This window comes from Pristiophorus japonicus, chromosome 15 (assembly GCF_044704955.1).
Source record: "Pristiophorus japonicus isolate sPriJap1 chromosome 15, sPriJap1.hap1, whole genome shotgun sequence".
Lineage (NCBI taxonomy): Eukaryota > Metazoa > Chordata > Chondrichthyes > Pristiophoridae > Pristiophorus > Pristiophorus japonicus.
Window position 1 is genome coordinate 64738715 of NC_091991.1, and position 27344 is coordinate 64766058.

Genomic DNA, 27344 nt, shown 5'->3' on the forward strand with positions numbered 1-27344 from the left:
TACAGAAAAATCAGGACTGGCAGTTAAACATTGCAGGGTATAACACATTTAGAAAAGAATGAGGGGGAGGTGGACTAACTGTACTTATTCGAGATAACATAATGGCCGTAGAAAAAAGTGACGCAGCTATCAGTAACACAGAAATAGAATCCATGTGGATGGAGATAGAAGATAATGGGCTGTAATTTGTAGTCCCTACGGCTGTGTACGAGGTAAGGGCCGCGCAAGTACCAGGTTTTCCCGTGCAAAGCGCATGCGTGGAAACCTGGAACTTGCGATCTTGACAGATCCACGCATCCCTGGGATAAGGTCATTCTTGGGCGGAGAGTTGGGCTATTTGCCCAACTTCTGCCTAGTGAATGCTCATGAAATTCTTACACCCGATAAAAGCAGGCATACAGTCTGCTTTTACCAGTGTAAGATTTCAGAAAAACATACAAATAAAATGTTATCAATCATTTATACATTAAAAGCCCTGTGGAATAAGCTAAGTTTATTTTCAGACCTGTTAAAACAGATAAATTAATTTTTCAAAACATGCAATTTTGTTTTAAAATATTTAATTATTAAATGCCATTTTAATTCATTTTAAATATCTAATGTTTTTTAAAAAATGTATTTGAAGTGTAGATGCATTTTTTTGGGTATTCCCATTCATACTTATGGAGATTCCGTACATACGGATTCCCCATAAGCATGAATGGGGATCCCCTTCTTTCATTCGTTGGGCTGGCCCACGTGATCCCAGGAGCACTTGCGAACCGCCTGTGTCCCTGTGATACGTGGGCCACTACCCATGGGTACCTGGCGAGGCCCAGAACTGTGAATCTCCGTACCTCCCGGACAACCAGGGCCCACTGTTGTTCACAATTTATATTAACGATTTAGACTTTAGAATCAAAAACATAATTTCTAAATTTGCGGATGACACCAGGGGGGTGCATTAATCAATACCGAGGAGGACTGCAACAAATTACAGGAAGACATTAATAAACTTGCAGAATGGGCATATAATTGACAAATTAATTTCAACACAGATAAATCTGAGATATTACATTTTGTTAAGAAAAATAAGGTCACATATGACATATAAAATAAGAATCTAAATGGGTAGAGGAGCAAAGGGATCTAGGAGTACAAATACACAAATCGAACCTTAGTTAGAACACATTTGGAATACTGTGTACAATTCTGGCCATCATACAGGTTGAGCGTCCAAAATCTGGGGTTCTGAAAGTTGGAATGTTTCAAAATCTGGACTTACCACCGCTCCCCTCCCCCAGCTGGACTGACCTCCCCTGCTAGGCCGCCGAACTCACCTTCCCCGCTGGGCCGCCGAACTCACTTCCCCCGCTGGGCCACTGGACTCACCTCCCCCGCTGGGCCGCCGGACTCACCTCCCCCGCTGGGCCGAACTCACTTCCCCCGCTGGGCCACTGGACTCACTTCCCCCGCTGGGCCACCGGACTCACCTCCCCCGCTGGGCCGCCGGACTCACCTCCCCCGCTGGGCCGAACTCACTTCCCCCGCTGGGCCGCCGGACTCACTTCCCCCGCTGGGCCACCGGACTCACCTCCCCCGCTGGGCCACCGGACTCACCTCCCCCGCTGGGCCGAACTCACTTCCCCCGCTGGGCCGCCGAACTCACCTCCCCCGCTGGGCCGCCGAACTCACCTCCCCCGCTCCGCTGCCGGACTGACATCCCCCCCTGCCCGCCGCCTCACCCCCTTACCTCGGACCAAGCGTTTCCAGATTCGGGATGTCAGAAAGACGTTCCAAAATCCGAAAATACCCGAAATCCGGAACGGCCTCAGTCCCGAGATTTCCGGATTTCTGACGCTCTACCTGTATTATAAAAAGGATATAGAGGTACTGGAGAGGGTGCAGAGAAGATTCACATCGATGATAGCAGAAATGCGAGGGTACACCTATCAGGAAAGGATGAACAGCGGGGTCTCTTTTCTCTTGAAAAGAGTAGGCTGAGGGATGATCTGAAAGAGGTCTATAAAATTATGAAAGTTTTTTGTCATGTATTCAACTGTCATTGTTACCCATGTATAAGCTGACCTAAGTTGTACACCTTGAGAACACTGACCACAGGGGGCGAACTTGTGGGAGACACTCCTAACCTGGACTTTCCGGTATAAAAAGGGGAAGCTCCACCCACCGTCTGTCTCTTGAGGCCTTGGTAATAAAGGTAACTGGTCACAGAGTGATCTTCTCTCAGGTATGGGCAGCATGTGCATTTATACTGTATAGTAAGGGCATATTATTTTTGATAGAGTAGACACAGAGTGTTTTCATTTATGGGAAGTGAAAAACTAAAGGCCATCAATATCAGATAGTCACCAAGAAATCAAATAGGAACTTCTTTACCCAGAAAGTGGCAAGAATGTGGAACTTGTACCACAGGGAGTGGTTGAAGCTAATGGTATAGATGCATTTAAGGGGAGGCTAGATAAGCATATGAGGGAGTAGGGAATAGAGGGTTATGCTGATAGAGTTAGATGAGGAAAGACTGGAGGCTCGAGTGGAGCATAAACACCGGCATGGACTGGTTCGGTTGAATGGCCTGTTTCTGTGCCATATATCCCATGTAATCCCTTCCTTCTTCACTTGGTGCATGTTTTCATTAAGTCTATCCTTGAAGTACATTTTTACATTAAAGGTGTTATGTAATGCAAGTTGTTGTCCCACTGTACCTCTCTTGCTTGTAATACACTCAGAGAATGTTTTGTTATTGTCCTTTAAATTTTTCACTATGCTCCTCTTTTTTATTAGCTCCTTTGCTTGTATTTTTTATAGCTCTTCTGTTCTTTCCTGCCTTTTTAGCCACATGGTTTTACTCTACTGTTTTGTCTTGAATTTGATTTTTGAAATAAATGGCTCTGTAACATTTAAGATAATCTCCAGTCATTTCGGCAGAAATGTTGTACAAATGATTCGCTTGTGCATACAGATTGTCCTCACTTTAAGAGTCCGAAATTGCCCACCGCCTGAAACATGGTGCACCTACCATTTTCTGGCCGCCCCAATGCATGGGGCGGCCATTCCGTAGAAATTCAGCACTTCAGGGTTTTTATTGGAGCAGGATGGAAGTGGCCTCATTATTGGGGTGGAAGTGAGGGCAGGGCGGAGTGACCGACGCTGCAACGTATCAGCGGTGCGCTGATGACATCATTGACCTGGCACGTCACAATGTCTCTCCCCTTCAATTAAAGGGGAGGGCTGCTACGAACTCTGCAACCACTTTAGTGGCAAACATTGGGCCACCAGGGAGGTTTTCGGCCGGGCCACCGCGGCCATAGTCGTCGGCCTGACCTGGTAATCGGCCGACAAAGTAAAATAACATGGTGTCGCTGACAACGCCACCTCCCCTTTAAGAGCGGATTTGCCGTCAAGCCAGAGAGTGTACAGACAGCAAAAGCTGTCAGTGGCACTGACTGGCAGCGAGGCCGCAACCGCGGGGCAATTCTGGAAAAGGGGCAATTTCGGGAAGGGGTCCCTGCGGCAGCAAAATGGGAGGAATGGTCCTGGACACCACTCCAAACATGAGGAAGGACAATTTTCAAAATGGTGGCCCTTCTGCGGTGACTTGGAGGCCATTCCATACCGATCCGTGGCCGCCAATTTCGGGCGACCAGAGGCCTTATAGAAAGGGGCAATTTCGGCCCCCAAGTCTCTCGACTATGTCATGAAAGTTAACATCTTCCATGATTACAGCTGGCTTTAGCGCTAAACATTTATGACCTCTCACAGTAGTACATCCACTCGGCACCCATATTAATCTTTCGTGATGCACGGTGCCACGTCATCCCTTTATTTCCTTCGCTATCCTATTTGAAGTATGTACAATCAGATACGTGTTTCCCACTCATGCTCTTTTTAAAGCCAGTTTGATATTAGCTTCCTACTTACTCATCTTATTTCTTGTGTGCCTGGCATCCATGTAAATACATCATTGATCATTTGTCTTCCTTGCTGTATTCACTTGACTGCATCCTATTAATTGGCTAATGCAGTTATCCCTTCCAATCTGGTTTCCTAGTTTAAATCCTTTCCAACTCCTTGATTTATTCTATCTGCCAAGGTGAATGTGCCTTCTTGGTTTAGGTGATGTCTGTTCCAGTGAAATAGTCCTCCCTCCTCCTTTTCTTCAATCTTTTCCCTCGTTCCTGAAATTGCCTTTGCAGCATCTCTGTTCCACACCTATTTGGATCAATAGTTTGCCGAGGATTCATACTGCAGTTCTATTGTATGACGGGACTCACTGAAGTGCTGTTGCATCAGGCTTCATACCAGTGATAAAACATTACAGCAGTATGAAGTATGTGATTCATACTGCAATGCTGTTGTACTACATTATGACTCATGCCTTCAAACTAATTAAATATATTGGGTTCTTTTTCATAGCATGCTAAGTGGCAAAAGCATATTATGCACGTGATGCAGTAAAAGCCAGAAGTTGTGCCAGGGCTGGTAATGGGTGAACAGTAACTATGGAATATATTAACAGTCAACACTTTTCAATCCTGGCTCATCTGGTCATGCTACTTTTGGCTCGTCTAGCCTTGCCAGATTCTTTAAAGTATATCATTTACTTCCACATCGATTCTCAGGGTATGCACAGTTGAGCCTGGTCACCACCAGTTACCAGGAAGGGTTGCACTGCTCTCCTCTGGGGAGGGTATGGTGAAATGCCAAACATGGCCTAGCCCCTGACATCTACCTTGTACAGCAGTATGTTTATTTTGCTGGTCATCGAGAAGAGTAAATTAGTGTCACTTCCTTGCAGAATCTGTTAAGTACCTCCACTTTGGATTTCTTTGAGCTTCAGTTTTGACTGTCTTCGCCCCCGACCCCACCAAAAGCCAACATTTTTCAAAATTTGAACTCGACTTACTGGCCAGATTCATCCCACACCAGGTGGGCTCCCTGCACAAGCCCAAAGCCGCATAGACAACTGAATAACTTCCAATAAGCTGGTTGTGCTAAATTACAGTCCGCCAGCTCACTGCACTGAACAAGCTTTGCACTAGGTAGAAATGCCTAAGTGTAGCCTTGATTGCAAAATAAGCCTGTTAGATACTAGAGGATTGCTACATGGATATAGTTTAAGCTATGTTTATGGAATCTGGTATTTGGGGTCCTCTTGTATAAGGTTTGAGGTGGACGTATAATTAAGGGCTGCATTTACCATTTCCTAAAATAGAACAGAGAAGCCTAAATAAGTACACGTGTCACTTGCATACATGTTGCACTTGCATATAAAAGGATATACTTGCTTTGGAGGCAGTTCAGAGAAGGTTCACGAGGTTGATTCCAGGGATGAGGGGGTTGACTTATGAGGAAAGGTTGAGTAGGTTGGGCCTCTACTCATTGAAATTCAGAAGAATGAGAGATGATCTTATCGAAACGTATAAGATTATGAGGCGGCCTGACAAGGTGGATGCAGAGAGGCTGTTTCCACTGATGGGGGAGACTAGAACTAGAGGGCATGATCTTAGAATAAGGGCCCGCCCATTTAAAACAGAGATGAGGAGGAATTTCTTCTGAGGGTTGTAAATCTGTGGAATTCAGAGAGCTGTGGAAGCTGGGAGATTAAGAAACTGTCTATCATTGGAATAAATTTAAGACAGAAATAAAGGGGTTATAGGGAGCAGGCAGGGAACTGAGTCCATGATCTTATTGAATGGCAGAGCAGGCTTGAGGGACCATATGGCCTACTACTGTTCCTATTTATGTTCTTATGTCAATGTTGCCATTTAGCTGCACAGTGCTCTGGTAGTCCCATGCAGACCACTCTGTGCATGCATGGTATTCCTACTAAAAGCCACTGAGATTTGAATGGGCAGCACAGCCAGTTAAACAGACCACACATCCCAAAAAATTAGCGGGAACATTGCTGCCAATATAGGAACAATTTATTTATATGGCACCTTTAACATAATAAAACATGAGTCAGCCATTCAAAGAGATGGCTAGCAATAATCTATAGATCCCAGATTTAAAATTATTAATTGGGCTAGGATCTTCTTCCCACACAGGATTGTAGATGTGTGGCACTCTTCCACAATAAGAAATGTTTTGTAACTCTCCTGGGGCCAGCCAGCCAGCCTGTAAAAAAAGGTAGGGAGTTGGGCGAGGTACAGTAACTCTGAACTGGCACAGGAGGTTGAATGGGGGACAGTGTTGAGGTAAATTTTGAGGAAAGTGATGGTCTGGTGCTCTGTTGAAAATTGAAATGTCACGGTTAAGATTTTTTTTAAATCAGTTATGAAGTGCATATATACAGATCACCTCCTTCCCAGTCAATGCTACAGCTGCAGGTGGTACAAAAAACACACCGCCATTGCTAGCTGCCACATCATTCAGGTTGGAGGGTCTGCATCCTGCTCACAGTGCTAATTGTTGGAGTAATGGTTAATGTAAACAGTCAAGATTTTCCAGGGGAGCATGCCCCTGGATTCTTTAGAACAGTATCACCAATTTGATGCCATCAACATTTGGATTTCCCAATTTAAATTTCATATTCTTATATTTTTTTCCTTTCATACAAGTAAAAGAATGTTGGGAACAACTACAGCTCAAGTTAAAGGCTGGTTGAGTTGGCAGCTATTTTTTTGTTGAGAACTTTTAGTTTTCTACAGCAGCACGCATGCATTTGGAACCAAGGCAAGTAGATCGCAGTAAATTAAAACCAAATGAGCCGTTCTGCTCTGTACATTACTACCAGCTCTACTGCTTCCAACGGGCAAGAAAATTGGTCAGAAAACAATATCGCAGACTAGTTAATGTGCTAAGATTTGTTGTTTATATGAACTTGTTAATGGAAATTATGTTTTTAAAAAAAAATCAATACAAAGTGCCACCTTCTGAAAATTGTTGAAGGGGCTGTGGGGTGCATGTGATCACTGCACTGTACCTTATGGGAATACCTAAAGACTAAATATTATAAACAGCAATATGTTACTATAAAAGCAACTTTGAATATTGTGGCACAGCCAGTCATTTTAATTATACAGCCACCTTCATACACATAAAATTTCATTTCATTAAACTGCATTTCATAAACAGGAATTAAATGAGTAACTCAAGAAAAGCACTCTGAGCAAATGATTGAATAAAAGACATATTTGGAAAACAATAGCAGAATTTCACAAGGAACATAACTTGGTTTCATTTATATGTACAAGACCATTGACAGATAGTGGGAGGTGTGAGCAGCAAATTGTACCCATGTTCCCAAAATGAATTTCTCAATTGTGCTACTTTTTGTACTGATTTTGCACTCAAACCCCAGTTTGTCAACTGGGCACCATTCCAGTTCATGTTATAGGAGGTAGGTTGTGAGGAATTCTTAAATTTTACAAGCATAGGCATTGTACAACAATCCATATTTTAACAAGTGCTTTATGTAAAACCTCAAAACTCAAAGCAAAGCCCATCGGCACTGAGCAAATTATGATCTCTAATTTCTCTTTGCATTTTTAAAGTGTCTGTATAGAACAGGTTGAAACCAAATAAACATCTGTTGTTCATTTTGATGGGTAATCAAAATAGTCAATTTTCATACCATCTTCTAATTTAGCATGATTATGGTTCTTTAATATTCAAATATCAGATTTGCACCAGCTGTAGTGTCATGACAGAGCATTATATCCTCTAACAGTACATCTTATATCCTCAACTATGAATTATTTTTGAGAGTTGGCCTGAAAATCTTTGCTGACAATAATCCAAGTGTTAAGGCACTTGAATCCCAAGACAGAAGTAGCCAGTTCAAACACTTTTGGCAAATAGTTTCTCAAACTCAAAGGCCTTGATTAGGTGAGTTTGATCATCACTGGGCCAGTCTGAGGCATTTCTTCAGAAAGGAGAAACAGAACGGATAAACTAGCTCCCATCACTTCATGACAGCTGATGATGGATTACCAGTGAGCATGGTCCCTGGGTTTCATTGACCTGGCTGTAACAGGAAACATACAAGGTGGCAAATGGTACAATTAGGAAGAATTAAAATTTGAAAACAATTCTATAATATAGTATACCTGTATTCATTCAGTTTTAATACTGTACTGATTGGAAATTTAGAAAAACATTTATATACATGAATTTTCGCAAGTATCAGTTGATTGAAAATGATTGCAGAGTTTTATCATCAATTTAAACTCTACTGAAAAGTGTAGTACTAAAGATGCAGTCAATGCATGCCAGCATGTTCAAGTGCTAATACAACTTAAGCAGGCTACAGACCAGGTGACAGAACATTTGAAACAAAAGTGTGAAAGAACAGGTCATACAAAGTGGGGTCCACAGATACCTTTGAGGCATCCTCTGCAATGTGGAGCAAATGGGACTAAAGATTCATTGCACTCACCTACAGAACTGGTAATGTGGAACAAGAGGGAAAATCACAGGTATACGTTTTCTAATTGCACTGTAAATGAGAATGGCGATTAGTGTAAGTGATCAGCAGGAACATTAATTCTTAAAAGTGCTCCATTTACTGTTTGAAATCAACCTAAAATCAGCTATATTGTAATTTTTGTTTTTAAATGGAGTGTTTAAAAACTTACTATACAGTGCATCTCCCTGGGACCGGATATTATCTGGCTGACATCCACTGCACCAACATTTCGCGGAGACAATCCTGAGGAGTAACTCAAAAAGGACTCACAAACCTACCATAAGCTCCATCCACTTATTTTTTTCCAAAACATATTTACATTAAGAATTTAAAAAAAAAACTTCTCTTGAAATACATCTCCAATCCAGGCTCCAACAACATCACAGATGGAGACGGGCTGTGAATTGAAGTGCAAAAGATACATGGAAGGCTCCTGGGGGCCACAAGTGGTGCCGAGCATGTGCGAGTGCTAGGACATCTTTGATGAAACTGTGATAGAAGTTCCTTCACCAGATAGCAGGCCGAGATCGTGGAGGTTGGGGGAAGAAGTGAATGGCCATGATAACTGTCTCACTGTATTTTTTGTGTAAAGGTAGTGTCATGGGGTGAAATATTGTTTTAAAGGGGCACCATCAACAAGAAAAAGTATTTGCAAACCATTTCATTTGTTTGACGTATTCATGACTTAGGGAATACATTTCTTCCTTGTGCTACGTGTAGCAAAATCTAAACTCATTCATAATTCTTTTGGATTTCATTACCCATTAAACAAAGGAAATTTGCTCCCACGATGCAACTTGCATTGAAGTACATTGTTGCTTTGCATCAAACCCACATTATATCATAGAATGGTGACAAAATCCATTTTAAATAGTAATATCTGGCTTGGTCATTGAATTCCATTTGACACCATGGTCAAATGAAAAACAGAACCCTCAATATGCAGCTCCACACAAAATAATGTAAATGTTCAACTTTAATTAAAGTTGGAGTATCCCTTTTCCCGATCCTTTTACTGGGGGCAGGCACTAACCTACTACCTCACTACAGAAACCACTGCCTGCCATCAAGCATGCAATATAATTTCAGACACCAGTTTATACTGCAATACTTGCGCTCAACAACATTTCTCTGGTCAGTGCTCTTGGTAAATTTTCCAGTGATCTGAAGCAGGATTGTTTTTCAACTTCTACAAATGAAGTCACCAAACAATACATGTTATAGGGAATGACAAATGGGTAGGAAAGATTGCAAGACAAATCAAGGTCAATAGATTGTCAATAAACCCACATTTTAAAGCCATCAAACCCAAAAATTTTGTTTTTCTATTCAACTGCCTATCTTTCATCATTGCCAGTGAGAGTCTTGTGTTATGATTTCACATCAAAATGATTAAAGCTGTTATTTGGTGTCATAATTTTACTGAAAAATTGTAGAGTTTGAGCAAGTTATTCATTATTTTGTACATATTTACATAAAATGTATAGGCAGGACTTAAAGGCAGCGAGGAGTTTAAACTGTTTCATCCCATTTATTTAGGTCATGTTGTTGGACTCTTAGTGTGTTACTGCCTTTGTCTCTATTCTTTACTTTATATAGATATTGATTTCAATCTGTATAGATACACATTTTTGCTCTTCATTTGAGGTTTATTTTATTATATTCTTATTCAATTTTTGTAGATTTTTTCTCTCCCATCTTATTAGGTGACCCTCATATCTCATCATGGACCATTTACAATCTGAGTGGATGAGTGATTGACCTACGCCCAGGACACTGGCAATAGCACTGCTGAACTAAAATCAGGACGACTGAGGGGTCACTTGCCTCCTTTTGATTTTGAATCCCTTCTCTGTTCGACAGTTTGCCAGGCACCATATGCCTCAACTGAGAGCAGGGACTTACTTTAAATCATTTTGCTAACTTGCTCTTTTCTATAATGCTGATTCCTGCCATTCTGTAGTGCAGCATAACTATTAATGTATTATGGCTCCTGTCCATCTTCATTGGTTATTTTACATTTCAAAGCTGGTTAAACTTTTACTGTATTTCCTGATAACGAAACCACCCCATGCACACACATATCCATGATCTCTGACTCTGAAGTTAACCTGTAACTATTACATAGGTGAAAGAAAGGAAGGGATACTGCAGCTTTAAACAATACAATATTACATCAAATCTTTGCCACGGTTTAAAACACAAGGTTAATATCTTGAAGGAGGTCAGACAAACAAACCGTTGCCTAAAAAACAGAGAATTATAGTCTCTAAAGAACTTGGGTTGGTGCTTTTCTGTCACAAGCTCGTTGAACAGTCTGGGATACAAGGATATAAATCGCAACTTCACAGTTCATAAATTTCAATCCAGTAGATTACCGAGCAGTACCTTCTACACCACTTCAACTTTACTTGAAAAAACTGCCAAAAGACAGAAGGAATTTATAATGAGATCACCATAATTTAAACCTTATTCAATTGCCCAGTTTTTTTGTATCAGAAGTTGATGTTGGACAGTTTTTAATGGATCCTGGACATTTGAGAGAGCTAGGATGAAGTTTCAAAAGGTGAGTGACTAAGGTAGTTTGTAGTTGCTGCAGAATGAGTCCAGGGATGAATTAGGGCAACAGATGCCGTGGACATAGATATTTCATTTGAAGAAGTGGATTTTAAATTTTTTTCATGTAAATACCACACATGCTTTAGAAATTGTCATTACGTGGCTTTGGAACTTCCGTGTCAGCTGTTGATAGCTTGGTCTGCCTCAGACTGGCTGCTTAGTCGCCAAGTAGAGGAGTCATCGCTACCGAGATCATTATCGTCAGTGGGCGTTTCTCCCTTTGCAGCCATATTGATGATTCTCAGCCATCGTTGTTTTTGATCATCAGAGTCTGCAGCAAAAGTATGGATGAACCTTGACTGTTTAAGTCTAAACACATGAGACACATCAACTCCCCGTGGATTGTCTTCTATTGCGTAGCCAAGAAGAGGAATAGTGGCCAGTGCCTTCACATCCTAGAGAAACAAACAAAAAAATGCAAATCATTTTGTGAAATGCGTTTCCAAGAAACCACGTGTTAACTTGACTGCTGAATAATTGACGTTTTTTTTGCACAAATGGCAGTGACCTGAACAGTTAATTTGGGGGGGAATATTTATGCTTAGATGAGAGATGCTAGTGCTAGGATTATTTTTCTTCCCAGAATTTGTAGTCAACTGCCTCATGTAGCATATGGTTGTTTTTGGCAGGAGCTCTGGATACACAGATCGACATTTGCCCAAAAATCAGGATGGGTGGGAACTCTGATTTGTCAAACTTCTGTTCCAGCCACTACCCTGTTTTTAGGGAGAAATGGGGCAGCAGCAACACAAATATCATCCGGCGATATCATCCAGAAACAGCGTCAGTTTCCACATGTACGTTGATGACACCCAGCTCTACCTCACTACCACTTCTCCAATTAAATATTGGGAAGACCAAAGCCAGTGTTTTCAGTCCCCACCACAAACTTGGTTCCCTAGCCACTAACTCCATATCATTCCCCAACTTTTGTCTGAGGCTGAACCAGACTTCGCAATCTTGGTGTCATATTTGATCCTGAAATTAGCTTTCGACCACATATCCGCAGCATAGCTATGACCGCCTATTTCTACCTCTGACATCGCCCGCCTCCGCCCTCGCCTCAGCTGATCTGCTGCTGAAGCCCTCATTCATGCCTTTGTTACTTCTAGACTTGGACTATTCCAACGCACTCCTGGCAGGCCACTCACATTCTACCCTACGTAAACCAGAGGTGATCCAAAACTCGGCTTCCCTTGTCCTAACGTGCCAAGTCCCGCTCACCCATCACCCGTGCTCGCTGACCTACATTGGCTTATGGTTAAACAACGCCTCAATTTCAAAATTCTCATCCTTATTTTCAAATCCCTCCATGGCCTTGCCTCTCCCCATGTCCAATCTCCTCCAGCCCCACAACCCCCCCCCCCCACCCTCACCAATTGTTCAACCATTGGTGGCTGTGCCTTCGGTTACCTGGGCCCCAAGCTCTGGAACTTCCTGCCTAAATCTGTCCACTTCTTTCCTCCTTCAATACGCTCCTTAAAACATACCTCTTTGACCAAGTTTTAGGTCACCTGTGCTAATTTCTACTTATGCAGCTCAGCGTCAAGTTTTTAAATCGCAAAATACTCCTGTAAAGCACCTTGGCGCTATATAAATACAAGTTGTTGTTATGCAGAACATTCACAACTAGACGAATTTAGGGAGCTAAGAGTTAAATTAAAACGTAGGACCTCAAAAGTAGTAATTTCAGGATTGCTACCAGTGCCATGTACTAGTCAGAGTAGGAATTTCAGGATAGCTCAGATGAATATGTGGCTCGAGAAATGTTGCAGAAGGAAGGGATTCAAATTCCTGGGACATTGGAACCGGTTCTAGAAAAGGTGGGACCAGTACAAACCGGACAGTCTGCACCTGGGCAGGATCGGAACCAATGTCTTAGGGAGAGTGTTTGCTAGTGCTGTTGGGGAGGAGTTAAACTAATATGGCAGGGGGATGGGAACCTATGCAGGGAGACAGAGGGAAATAGAAGGGGGGCAGAAGCAAAAGATAGAAAGGAGAATAGTAAAAGTGGAGGGCAGAGAAACCCAAGGCAAAATGCAAAAAGGGCCACATTACAGCAAGATTCAAAAGGGGCAAAGTGTGTTAAAAAGACAAGCCTGAAGGCTCTGTGCCTCAATGAGAGCAGTATTCGGAATAAGGTGGATGAATTAACTGCGCAGATTGCAGTTAACGGATACAATGGGATTGGCATCATGGAGACATGGCTCCAGGATGACCAAGGCTGGGAACTCAATATCCAGGGGTATTCAGCATTTAGGAAGGCTAGACAGAAAGGAAAAGGAGGTGGGGTGGCATTGTTGGTTAAAGAGGAAATCAATGCAATTGTAAGGAAGGACATTAGCCTGGATGATGTGGAATCGGTATGGGTGGAGCTGCGGAATTCCAAAGGGCAGAAAACGCTAGTGGGAGTTGTGTATAGACCACCAAATAATAGTAGTGAGGTTGGGGACAGCATCAAACAAAAAATAAGGGATGTGTGCAATAAAGGTACAGCAGTAATCATGGGCAACATTAATCTACATATAGCTTGGGCTAACCTAACTGGCAGCAATGCAGTGGAGGAGGATTTCCTGGAGTGTATTAGGGATGGTTTTCTCAACCAATATGTCGAGGAACCAACGAGGGAGCTGGCCATCCTAGACTGGGTGATGTGTAATAAGAAGGGACTAATTAGCAATCTTGTTGTGCGAGGCCCTTGGGGAAAAGTGACCATAATATGGTAGAATTCCTTATTAAGATGGAGAGTGACAAAGTTAAATCGGAAACTAGGGTCTCGAACTTAAGGAAAGGTAACTTCGATGGTATGAGGTGTGAATTGATTAGAATAGACTGGCAGAGGATACTTAAAGGGTTGACGGTGGATAAGCAATGGCAAACATTTAAAGATCACATGGATGAACTTCAGCAATTGTACATCCCTGTCTGGAGTAAAAATAAAACTGGGAAGGTGGCTCAACCATGGCTAACAAGGGAAATTAAGGATATCGTGTTAAAACAAAGGAAGAGGCATATAAATTGGCTAGAAAAAGCAACAAACCTGAGGACTGGGAGAAATTTAGAATTCAACAGAGGAGGACTAAGGGTTTAATTAAGAAGGGGAAAATAGAGTACGAGAGGAAGCTTGCAGGGAACATAAAAACTGACTTCTATAACTATGTGAAGAGAAAAAGATTAGTAAAGACAAATGTAGGTCCCTTGCAGTCGGATTCAGGTGAATTTATAATGGGGAACAAAGAAATGGGAGACCAATTGAACCAATACTTTGGTTCTGTCTTCACAAAGGAAGATACAAATAACCTTCCGAATGTACTAGGGCACAGTGGGTCTAGTGAGAATGAGGAACTGAAAGACACCCTTATTAGGCGGGAAATTGTGTTAGGGAAATTGATGGGATTAAAGGCCGATAAATCCCCAGGTCTTGATCGTCTGCATCCCAGAGTACTTAAGTGGCCCAAGAAATAGTGGATGCATTGGTGATCATTTTCCAATAATCTATCAACTCTGGATCAGTTCCTATGGACTGGAGGGTAGCTAATGTAACGGCACTTTTTAAAAACAGGAGGGAGAGAAAGCGGGTAATTATAGACCTGTTAGCCTGACATCAGTAGTGGGGAAAATGTTGGAATCAATCATTAAGGATGAAATAGCAGCCCATTTGGAAAGCAGTGACAGGATCGGACCGAGTCAGCATGGATTTATGAAAGGGAAATCATGCGTGACGAATATTCTGGAATTTTTTGAGGATGTAACTCGTAGAGTGGACAAGGGAGAACCAGTGGATGTGGTGTATTTGGACTTTCAAAAGACTTTTGACAAGGTCCCGCACAAGAGATTGGTGTGCAAAATCAAAGTGCATGGTATTGGGGGTAATGTACTGACGTGGATAGAGAACTGGTTGACAGACAGGAAGCAGAGCTGGGATAAACAGGTCCTTTTCAGAATGGCAAGCAGTTACTAGTGGGGTGCCGCAGGGCTCAGTGCTGGGACCCCAGCTCTTTACCAATATACATTAATAATTTGGATGAAGGAAGAGTGTATAATATCTCCAAGTTTGCAGATGACACTAAACTGGGTGATGATGTGAGCTGTGAGGAGGACGCTAAGAAGCTGCAGGGTGACTTGGACAGATTAGGTGAGTGGGCAAATACATGGCTGATGCAGTATAATGTGGATAAATGTGAGGTTATCCATTTTGGGGGCAAAAACACGAAAGCAGAATATTATCTGAATGGCGGAAGACTAGAAAAAGGAGAGGTACAACGAGACCTGGGTGTCATCGTTCATCAGTCACTGAAAGTGGACACGCAGGTACAGCAGGCGGTAAAGGCGGCAAATGGTATGTTGGCCTTCATAGCTAGGGGATTTGAATATAGGAGCAAGGAGGTCTTACTACAGTTGTACAGGGCCTTAGTGAGGCCTCACCTGGAATATTGTGTTCAGTTTTGGTCTCCTAGTCTGAGGAAGGACATTCTTGCTATTGAGGGAGTGCAGCGAAGGTTCACCAGACTGATTCCAGGGATGGCTGGGCTGTCATATGAGGAGAGACAGGATCAACTGGGCCTTTATTCACTGGAGTTTAGAAGGATGAGAGGGGATCTCATAGAAACATACAAGATCCTGATGGGACTGGACAGGTTAGATGTGGGAAGAATGTTCTCAATGTTGGGGAATTCCAGAACCAGGGGACATAGTCTTAGGATAAGGGGCAAGCCATTTAGGACTGAGATGAGGAGAAACTTCTTCACTCAGAGTTGTTGAATTCCCTACCGCAGAGTGTTGTTGATGCCAGTTCATTGGATATATTCAAGAGGGAGTTAGATATGGCCCTTATGGTTAAGGGGATCAAGGGGTATGGAGAGAAAGCAGGAAAGGGATACTGAAGGAATGATCAGCCATGATCTTATTGAATGGCGGTGCAGGCTCGAAGGGCCGAATGGCCTACTCCTGCAGCTATTTTCTATGTTTCTATGTCTTCTCATGTTTTAATAACTGGTGGGATTCACTGGGCTGAATGCACTCTCATTTCAATACCAACTTTTATTGCAATGCTTCCATCTATGCACCTCACTTCCACTGTTGCCGTTCAGTTCGTTAACATCTTTGTACTGTTTTGTTAGATAATTTCATTAAATATCAAACAGCAAGCTACTTCTTTAAAAAGAAACTTCACTGATGACTCACTAGCCAGTCTCCCACTGCCCCACATGGTTTCATTACCTGTATTGTGTTTGCAACTGGCTCAGTTTGCCAATTATAATTCCTGTGATAGTCTCAGCATTTCTCTTCAGTACTATTCTGCCACTGTTACTTCCCCAACTAAAATGTCTGATGAAAGTCATTACAACACAGCCAAGTTTGATTATTGACCCAAGCAGTGGCATAATTGCACAACGCACGATTTTGACTTCAGAATTTAACTGCACAGTTGTGAATATATCTATCATTCGCTCATTTTACAATAACTGCCCATTTACTGCTCTGCTCTTTGAGCTGCCTTTCATTCTCTCCAGTTTGATTTTTCAGCAGTCTATAGTTTACTCTTTTTGAATCACTATTTCTGGCTATGGTTATTCATTTTCAATTCAATTTCTCTATTTTTCTGCTTTTGTTATTTGCCCGTTTGATTTTTCAGTTTTTCTGGTTGTCTGTTTTGCACAACAGTTCCACAGAATTATGGAATTTTACAATGTAGAAAGACAGAGGGCTAGAACCTCTACTTTTGAGCTTATCGACCAAAAATGGCCGTTATTTCCAGCGTGGGCGGTTAAAAAAAAAAAGTGTTTTCAGATTGCCGGCTTCTCGCCCATTCTCAAAACACCTAGTTTACATTTTCGAAAATGGGCATTACCGCGAGCGATAACAAATGGGTGGTAGCATTAAATTTTTTTGACCTTCTGCCATAAAGTGTGGCTATCCTTAGCTACAGCATGGCAACGCTCAATTCCCGTGAATCTGGAGGTCAAGGGTCACAATGACATGCGCAGAAGAGGAAACAGAGAGAGGGAGCTCAGAGGGACTGAAGGCGTGTCTGGGGTGATGTGGCTGCTTTAGGAGGAAGGAGGGAGACTAGAGCTTCACAGCAAGTAGGCAAACAAAAAAGTAGCTGTTACCAGCCACATATTTGACTGAATTTGCCCTATAAATGGAGGGAGAGGAGGAGGCATCACAACATGCTGTGGAGACTGACACTGGAGAGCAGCAAGGTGGGAGAGGAGCACATTGGAGGATGCAAGAGAGCCAGGAGGTTCTCGGACGAGGCAAATGCCTCCGTCCTGCAGGAGGTCGAGTCACGCTGGGGTGGTTTGACACGGATGGTGTGGGAAGCCCACCCCAAAGGCCTACCAGAGGATATGGACCGAGATAGCAGAGGTGGTCTCGTCAGCGACCAAGGTGAGTGAGGGCAAGCAATGCCGCAAACAATGGAACGACCTTGTGGGATCCGCAAGAGTAAGCATTACAGTGATTTACATGTACTTATATAATTTGATTTGTAACAGTCAAGAGTGACTATCAGCAGATGTGAGGTCTTGCACTTTTACCGGGAATGCATTACCCAAAGCCTGCAGTCACGGTATATGTCTTTAGTTAAAGAATGATAATAATCATAATCATGATTACATCTGTTGGTTATGTGTTGTATCAGTGTCTGTGACAGTACCTAGCAATGATATCACGCAATGATCTCATGCCATGTCATCCTGTCAGTTGTACAGGGCCTTGGTGAGGCCACACCTGGAATATTGTGTTCAGTTTTGGTCTCCTAATCTGAGGAAGGACATTCTTGCTATTGAGGGAGTGCAGCGAAGGTTCACCAGACTGATTCCCGGGATGGCTGGACTGACATATGAGAAGAGACTGGATCGACTGGACCTTTTTTCACTGGAGTTTAGAAGGATAAGAGGGGATCTCATAGAAACATAAAATTCTGACGGGACTGGACAGGTTAGATACGGGAAGAATGTTCCCGATGTTGGGGAAGTCCAGAACCAGGGGACATAGCCCAAGGATAAGGGGCAAGCCATTTAGGATTGAGGCAAGTAGAAACTTCTACATTCAGAGAGTTGTTAACCTGTGGAATTCCCTACTGCAGAGAGTTGTTGATGCCAGTTCATTGGATATATTCAAGAGGGAGTTAGATATGGCCCTTACGGCTAAAGGGATCAAGGGGTATGGAGAGAAAGCAGGAAAGGGGTACGGAGGTGAATGATCAGCCATGATCTTGTTGAATGGTGGTGCAGGCTCGAAGGGCCGGATGGCCTATTCCTGCACCTATTTTCTATGTTTTAATGTCAATAGCTTCTTATGTAAAAGGTGACAATGAAGTCCATGCAGAGGCGAACAGGTGGGGGGCCACCAATCCCCAGCGACATCACGGAGATGGAGGAGCGAGTGCTAGCACTCGTGGGGAAGCACCCCTGGACGCATCTGCAGAACCTGAAGTGATGCCACGTGAGTAAAACTTACATCATTGCGTGATGTATAGTCAATAGATGCCACACCAACTCATCCGAACAATCATATATGATAGATGATTTCCAAAATAATACTGGCCTAATGAAAATCATAGCAATGCACATTGTGTTGGTCATGAAATGTGATATCTGCAATGATTGAGAGCAGTGGTGCTTTTGTCGTGCATATGGTGTGTGTAGCGCTGGACTCACTTAGTCACCCTAGCACCCCCTTCTCCTCTAACAACCTCATGTGTCTTGCAGCTCAGCCAGCAGTGTGGCCCCAGAGGACTGATGCAAGAATAAAAAAGTGCTTATTAATCATTAAAATTGATTATGTGCAGGTATAAATGTTAAGTGTAGATTAACGGAAAGGCCTGTTTGTGTTGAGATAAAATGGAAGCCCACAGATTGCCAGCAAGGGCTAAGTTTTGTAAGAAACAAAATGAAAGCCCCCTAGAGCTGCTACATGGATTTTGTATATTGGAAAGCCATTTAAACTAATCAGAGATGGCTGAGCCAGACCAGACAGCCACAGGTGTTAGGAGAGCAAAAAAGGAGCTGCCCTGGAGCCAAGATCCAATCATGAGGCTTTCAGAGGGACAATGGACTCAAGGGATTTAAAAACTCAAAGCCACACAAGTTGCTCTCTCTTGAACATGGCACGAGAAGACATTCCTTTTTAAGACCAGTTGAAACAGTAAGCAGTGTGTCCAAACCAGTCAGCAAAAGGGACGTAACATATATAATTCGTTATTATAACCTTATTGTAGCTCTGTTATAACATAATTGACAACTGTTGGTAATGTGCATGTGTGTGTCTTTTTAAGATAACTGATCACTGCTGCTAATGTGCATATGTGTGTATGTTTTTAATAAACTCTAATTGTTTGGAAAGAATCATCTCACTGTCAAATATAAGCCCAGAGAGATTTAGAAATCTTACACAGAAGGTGTAAGGAGTCGGTGGACGATCCTGCTACATCTGGTGCTGAGCTCAGATTGTCGCCAATCAATCCGCTGAGTCTTTTTTCGACGATGAGAGCGCGAACTTCGAAGAACTTGCATCGCCACGCTCCAGAACCTATTCCACCCCAAGGCCATCTAGTGGTCCTCCGGTCATTCCCGCCTCCACTCTGGAGTGCTGGCCCCAACAGGGCACCCCATTTGTCCCCAGGATGGTGGCGACCCTGCGGAGGCCTCGTGGACACGGCAGGTCTGTTCCACGAGCGCGACACGACAGCGGCGAGATGGTGCAGTTGTCCAGGAGGACTGTAGATATTGGTGACCAGCTCATCGAAGCTTTGGGGGGGGCACATCCCGACACCTGGCAACCATGACCAAGTACATTCCGCGGATGGCGGAGTCCTTGGATGAGATAGCCAGCAACACTGCTGCCACAGCCCTCCCAGTGGTCCCAGAACGCGGCACTCCACCCCTAGGTTCCGCACCACCACTGCGAATGACAGATGAGAGCAAGGACCAAGATCCTGCTTCTGCATCAGAAAATATCGCCCCTTCGGCAAACTCCCCTCCCGTACCCATCCAACCAATGCATCTGCCTTCATCCTCCCCCCCCCCAAATGAGGCACCACTTGAGGAGCTCTTCAGCCAGGCACCGTGGAGCGAGGAGGGAAAGGGATAGAGGTGGGGGGGGGGGGGGGGGGGGGGAAGGAAAGTGAGGTGCATGTGCGCAGGTGATGGCTGTGTTATATCTCCATCTGGGTGTATGTAATTTGTTGCAATGTATGGGGGCTGGGGACCACCCTCCTGCTTTGCCTTTGTATTCTGTGTTGCTGGACATGTGATTTATGTCAATGGTAGAAAAAGTGGGATGTGGGCGTTATTGGCTGTGATTTCAGCCCAATGTTGGTATTAAACTTTTGTTATTGAACATAACCTGGTTGCGCATTGTCTCAGATAGCTGGACCGTTAGACACTGGCGATTCCTTACCACGAAAGGGTTAAATACAACTTATCAATCTATTATGTACATAAACCTTGGCAACCTGTATCACACCACCACCAGAAGGCCTACCTGTTGGAGTCCCAAGGGATCCCAGCATCCCTTGGGAGCACCTGTATATAAGCAGGCCTCCCACGCTGTACCAGCACTCTGGAGTTTAATTAAAGGAGCTAAGGTCACACATACTCATTGCATACAGTACTCAGTTGTATCCTTTATTATGAGCGTAACACAATCAACGTAAACTTTAACTGGCACCAATGTGATGGGCACCATTGATGTCTGAGTTGCACACACACAGCAGTGTGTCAGCATTGCCACTCACATCAGCACTCTGTCAAATTTTTCCGATATCAGCTCCTCACCCAAGAGTGGGATTTAACAAATGCCAGCCACAACGCTGGCGTTCGTTCCGGTTAGTTCCACTTTTTGTGGGCGGTTTTTTGAGCAACGATATTGTGGACGATGTGTGAGGTGGCGAAATTGAAGATGGGCGACCTCCTTGGCCGCTAGTCTGGATAAATATGCTCTTTACGACAAAAAAAAGAGTGGGCGGACATTATTGAATTTCTTAATTCCATGCGGAAAGTAATGCTGGGCGATATTATGGGCGTTGAATTTGCCCCCAAAAAAGTGGTCGGGCAGTGATATTTCTTCTTGGTGTCATTGGGAAAATAAAGCTCTGCGATAAGTCTCCTAAAAAGGCCCAGTTTCCATTTTGTGCTAGAATGGGCGATATCTGGGCATTACACATCATTACAGCAGTAAAATGGGCGTTAAACATGCAAAAAAAGTGGAGGTTCTAGCATAGAAAGAGGGCATTTGTGCTGTCACGCCTATTCAGGCTCTCTGAACGATTTCTCCATATAGTCCCATTCCTCACATCCTTTATAATGTTTCTTCCCTTTTAAAAGTTTTTATAGATTCTGCTACCACTACTGTTCCTGGTACAACATTCCATGTTCTAAAAACACAGAATATTTCCCCCAACAGCTCAGTTTGTTCATTTGGTGAGGACCTTAAATTTATGAATCTAGAAATTGAGCCATGTAGTGCCTATTTTTTTTTTTTTTTTTAGATAAAAAGGTACTACATGGCCTACCAAAGACACAAAATGGTGGGCAGGAAGCATGTGCACACTGTCAGCTAGAAGTACACTGACCACTTTCAACAAGAGGTGTCCCTAACTCACGGCTGAAGCAGGAGTTAGGCACTTTGCATATGCAAATGATGACCCAACGCTGCTCGAGGTCCCTGCTCCAACACAGGTTTGCCCCGAGCCAGCCAGCACCATCACTGGCTTCACTCAGGAAAACTAGCCTTACAATGTCTGCAACAATGGAGGTAAATAAATTACCTGAATGTGGAGCCTGGAGGAGCAGGATTGCTCCTCCCAACCCCACATTGGAAGGACTAAATCACCATTCTCTACTCCTCCCCCCTCCCAAAATCATCTTCATTCCTGACCCCACCCCCCCCAGCTTTCTACCCTAATCCTTCACCTCAAACCCCACCACTGCAGAAGTGCTGTTTAATCTAAATCCTAATTGCTGAAATCTCCCTTTGCAGGACCCTAATTCTACCTATATCATTGGTTCCATCATGAACCCACAACTTCTGGCTGTTTCCCTTCTCTCCCCAAAATCTTTAACTCCTGCTCTATGATATCCATGACCGAGTGCCCGAGGGGCAACATACCATTTGGGATAATCCTTGGTTGCAACTGCATTAGCAGAAATAGATTTCTGTTTTCCCCTTATTCCCCATTCATTCTCTTCCTTTGATTTTTTCCTCCAGTCATTTTCTAATTAGTTTACCTCTCTTACGCTCTTCATTTTCTGGGTGATTTCTCTGTAAGCCTCAAATTCAGAGGGATATTTCCCTCCTGTGGAGAAGGCATGTGGAACAGACTGGTAGCAAGAGCACCAGTAGTGGAACTATTATCTGTCATAATAGTTGAGCCCCTTCTGGCAGATAACGGAGTCCTCCTATTTTGAATCTGATACAGGGGCCCTAAAATACTGTGGGATATGAACATACACTTGAAAATAAATGGATCAACACCTCCACGGAAAAGGAGAGAAATTTCAGACGAACAGATTAATGTGGATGTTAGTATTCCAGAGTATCATTTCAAGGCCAATGAGTTTTTAAACTTCACATTGGTCTGTTTACATTAACTGATTACGTTTTCAGCACTCACAGTCAAGACCAACATTTTTCCATTTTATTTGTGGAAAAAATGTTTAGAACCTCACTGTTGCAGATGTCCAGAACCAGAAGGTACACATCACACTGCATGGATAGAAATTTCCATTAAGTACTAAACATTCAGATATTAACTAGCTATCCACTGGATCAAAAGTACAGAACTTGGAAAAAAAAAACTTAAAATGCTCAACTGCAATTTTAACTACTTTATGCAAAACGAAGCTTCAGCTTCCATGAAAACTTCTTGCATGTAATTGTATGTATGGATAAAGGGTGCACAATTCTTTAAAGGAGAGATTGGCCCTGAAATTCCAGCCTTCCCGGGTCTGTAGAGAGTGTGTACAGACCTGGGAAGGCATCAATGTACATGCGCTGAAAACCAGCTTTTCCGATCTGTCAAACTAGAGCTTAACAGATCCAATGCGTATCAGGAACGAGGACATTTGTAAGGGCAAGATTGCGGTATTCACCCATATCTTGCCCAGCAAATCTCCTCAAAATTCTTGCGCCTGATAAAAGCAGACGCATAAGCCTACTTTTACAGGTGTAAGAGTTTAAAAACATACAAAAATATTAAATTAACACATTTTTAAAAACCCTGCCCACTAAGTTACATTTATTTTTAAACAGTCATGAAAAAATTGTTTTAAAAACGCGGGGAAAAAAATTGATTAACTTTAATTTCAATTAATTTTGATTATGGGAGTTGTGTTTTTTATTACATGTGTTTAGTGTCTGTTTTTTTTCTCATTAATAGCAATGAGAACTCATACAGAGCTCTCTGCTATTAATGAGAAAACTGTGGAATATAGTACCTGATTGGTTCAGCAGTCACACGTGACTGCATCTTCTGCGTGGGAACTAGGAAGACGGGTGCGCGCTTCGCAGCGCAGGAAGAGAAGGCCTCCCCAACGGAATCGCAGGCTCCTCTTGGACTAGGTAAATTTGTAGAAATGTTTCAGGTCGGAGTCAATTGCTCGCGGAAAACCTCCAACCGGAATTTCAGGGCCATTATAGGTGACCTGTTCACGGGCCGGTGTCAAAAATCACCCTCAAGGTGGTTGCTAAGAGCACAACAAGAAGCTAGCATCACACACCTACCCAGTTTTGTTCCCCATGTGGTAAGTATTTGGTTTCCACAAAGCATCTCTCTCTGATGACAAAGATGATCTGGAACTCACCAAAGTGTGAATCCCAGATTAGATTCTGTGTCTTACCTCTCTCTAATGTAGCCAATAACATTATTGTTCAAGGTTTAAGATTGGTACCTGGGGTGCTCCATACATGTAAAGAACCAATCCCTCATTCTTAGGAACCACACACCACACTTTCTGCCAGGGTTTGGTAGGCTTCTCCAGATAATGAAGGAAGTCACAGATGATGCAATTTTCTGAGACCTCAGCAGCCTCAATCTGAAAGGCGGATGGAAAGGTCAAATTTTTTTTAAAAAGCAAATTTAATTGGAGTAAGAAATAAGGTGCAAATTTTTTATCATAAAAAAATGAGTCACAAAAACCACATAGATGACTTGGCTTATTATAAACCTGGGACAACATCACTTGTATTTTAACCTTTTTCTCTTGTATTAATACATTGAGACAATCTTTCAAATTTATTGTCACTTTGATTTTCAAACTGATTTGTTTCATTTTATGTTAAATGTGGTTGTCCCCATGGCATTAAGCTTTTTTTAAAAAAATATATATAGCAGGAACTTAGCTGCATGCACACATCCCGTCACACTTAGAAAACTACAGCTCCTACCTCTAGAATTCCTTTCTTTTTTCTTTCGTCCTTCTCCTCACTGTCAGTTTTTCCTGTTATTATGACATAACAGTCTTTACATACTTTGCTGAGCTTGCTGGTGTCATATGCAAGGTTTGCTTTGTAATCAGAACACTTCCAGCATACAACCTAGAAGAAAAAAAGAGACACATTCAACAAACACTCCTGATGGGTCACTCAGCTGGAAATGGCATCATTTATGTAATCTCCTGTCTGTCAGCCATCTTGATGAAGGTAAGTAAGTGATAGCAGGTAATTTCAACCTTTAAATTGATGATTTTTAAGACCATGTTATAAGTTTATGGTTGTGTGCCTCTTGGTCTGCCAGCAATTGATTGTCATTTTGTGTCGAACCCGCTTCCTCAGTTTCTGTTGACCCAACTAGGCCTCCCATTGTGGTCTGCGTCGAGTGCACACCTCTTCCAAGAAAGCTACATTGGCGGCTTCTTTCTCCACCTGTTCCTGGCCATTGTCACAGGGGGATCACATGGGGGTGGGGAGATCACATGAGGTTGGTCTTGATGTTGGGACAAAAACAACATGATTGCCCAGAACCAAGATCAAGATTGGATCAGTTTGAATGTCAGGTGTAGGATGGTGAATGATAGAATTCTCCTTTCCTTATAAAACAATGCATCTTCCAACTTACTGCCAGGAGCGATAGATTCAATAATTACAAAAATATATTAAAAGCCATGCACTTTGAGTCACCCATTCCACTTACATATCCACATGCACGGCAATGATGTCTTCGCCTGGTCAGTGCATTGAAGGGTTCCTTACATTTCATGCATAAAGTAACTTCATTGTCACGAATCCATCTTGGTGCCCTCATTCCCAGTTCTGCCGTCTTTGGAATGGTAGAGAAAGAAAATATCATTTGAAACAGAGGCGAAAGTGCCAGCCAGATGGTATATGAACAAAACATTGCTTATAACCCAAATTGGTCTGTTCCCCCCAGTGCTATTTAATCAGCATATCTGCTTTCTGCAAACAGAAGATACATCTTCAGATCCATTACAGATATAAAAACTATAGTGGTCATTTTTTAATTTTTTATTGTTACAGCTGAGTGATCTATGAATGTTTGGACTTAAATCAAGTTTACTGCCTCCAAATCCCTCTGCTTGTCAGATGATTAAAGCAGTGTGTCGGGTTTCCTTCTGCCACTGAAATCAGTGTAAACCCGGGCATCACCTGAATGTTAAATGCAAGCCATGTTTTTTTTCTGACCTTGTGTTCCGATCGCAGTTGGCATATATATAGGAATGGGTTTAAAAATGGTTTTGATTACTACTCGTTAATTCCTCGGACTAGAAGCACAGATTTCAGGAAAGCTAAGCATGTGGTAAACAAAAATGTCACGAGAGTAGATGGAGAAAATTATCTTGCAAGGGAACTAAAAATGCTGACACTTAAGAAAATGATTCCTTCTTGAGCGGTGATGTTCATTCACGACATGATTCACACCCTTCTCAATTTAGTTGCAGTTCTCTGGTCATGAATGTATTTTTTAACCTCTGCTAAAAGTTATGGATAAATAATTTCACTGTGGGCTCAGAATTAAACTATCATATAGAAGCAAGAGGTGTCGCTACACAAAATCAAAGTACTCATTATACATAGAATATGAAACTTGATATATTGTTGAAAAAAGTCCACTAATAACTCATCTTAAAAGACTGAAGCATCATGATAGTGATATGAAAGTCAAGGGGGAAAAATTACCACTGGTAAAGAAAGTTTCATAAAGTGTGTTCTTCTTTGTGTATTTCACCTAAATTCAGTTTAAAAATCAAAAATGACATGGTCAGTGAATTTATTGAATATCACAAAACTTACTGAAACCTCAGAACCCTGCTCTCCTTCCTTGGCTATTGCAGATCTGAATGTTTCATTCTTCTGATTAAAATCTTGTATTGTATTCTTGAGAGCCTGTAAAACAATGCAACTTTAAATAAAAACAGCACAGTACAGACCATGCCACAAAGGTTAACAAGTCAAAAATGTAGCTTCTCAATGGCTTAAAGGTAAATTGAGCACATGGAGTGCTTCTGAGCCATATAGAGCAGTCTGTTTAGAGAGTTACTTGATTTTGGTGCCAGAGGAGTTACTGGTTGGCTAGCTAACCATTGTCTGCTGTTTCAGGCCCCACTGCATTGGGTTGCCCAAATTGTGAGGCCTTGTACTCTAAAGATTTACAAAGATCACAAATTATTTAAAAAAAAATAAAGAAAGATACAAATACTAGGGATCTCTGTTCTTCAAAGAACTAGATAATAAAAAAAAAAAATAGCTGCATCATGGACAATATTGATTCTTTCTCTCCCTTCCTTCCACCCCCCCCCCCTTCCCAATCCCCACCCCATCCCCATCCCACCCATATACAGCAATGTTCATTCAATAATCTATCATACACTCAATCCCACAAGGCAAAACACGGTCAGTTTTTTTTCTCATAACAGATATAACAGACTTCTGTACTATTTTAAACATTAGTATAAAAAAAGTATACAATTAGCTTCTTGCATTGGCAATCAACTGGATCATAACACAAGCTGTATTTGTAAAACTTGTGACTGACTATAAGCATCTCCTTCAATCCTGCTAGCAAAGGTAAACATGAGGTAATAAGCACTTATCTACCAAAACAAATTCTTTATAATGGTCATAAGAACCCTGGCCCGAATGAGGAATTAGAGAATAAGGCACTGCAGTTCTAATGGTCAGGAACAGGGTGGAGTTACTGATCGGAGCTGCGCCAGTTAATGATATGCATAGCAAAGGCTGTGGCATCTCCTTGCTTAGTACCAGAAATTCTTCAGTGGGCAAGGAAAGATTTACAAGCATGCACAGGTAAAGGTCAGAAAGGAAAATCAGGAACTGCAAACATTCCAGA

General features: G+C 42.5%; 1 protein-coding gene across 2 annotated transcripts in view; it reads right to left on the reverse strand.

Annotated features, from left to right (window-relative positions):
• Nucleotides 1–6968: 6968 nt before the first annotated feature.
• LOC139280820 (FYVE, RhoGEF and PH domain-containing protein 4-like) overlaps nt 6969–27344 on the reverse strand; it is a 370209-nt gene continuing 349833 nt past the window's right edge. For both annotated transcript variants that reach the window (XM_070900542.1, XM_070900543.1), the window contains 5 exons: nt 26288–26380; nt 25170–25295; nt 24425–24574; nt 23929–24072; nt 6969–11424 (listed from right to left, as the gene is read on the reverse strand). In XM_070900542.1, the coding sequence (XP_070756643.1) occupies nt 11149–11424; nt 23929–24072; nt 24425–24574; nt 25170–25295; nt 26288–26380 (789 nt within the window). In that variant the 3' untranslated portion in view covers nt 6969–11148. The remainder of the gene's footprint in view (nt 11425–23928; nt 24073–24424; nt 24575–25169; nt 25296–26287; nt 26381–27344) is intronic.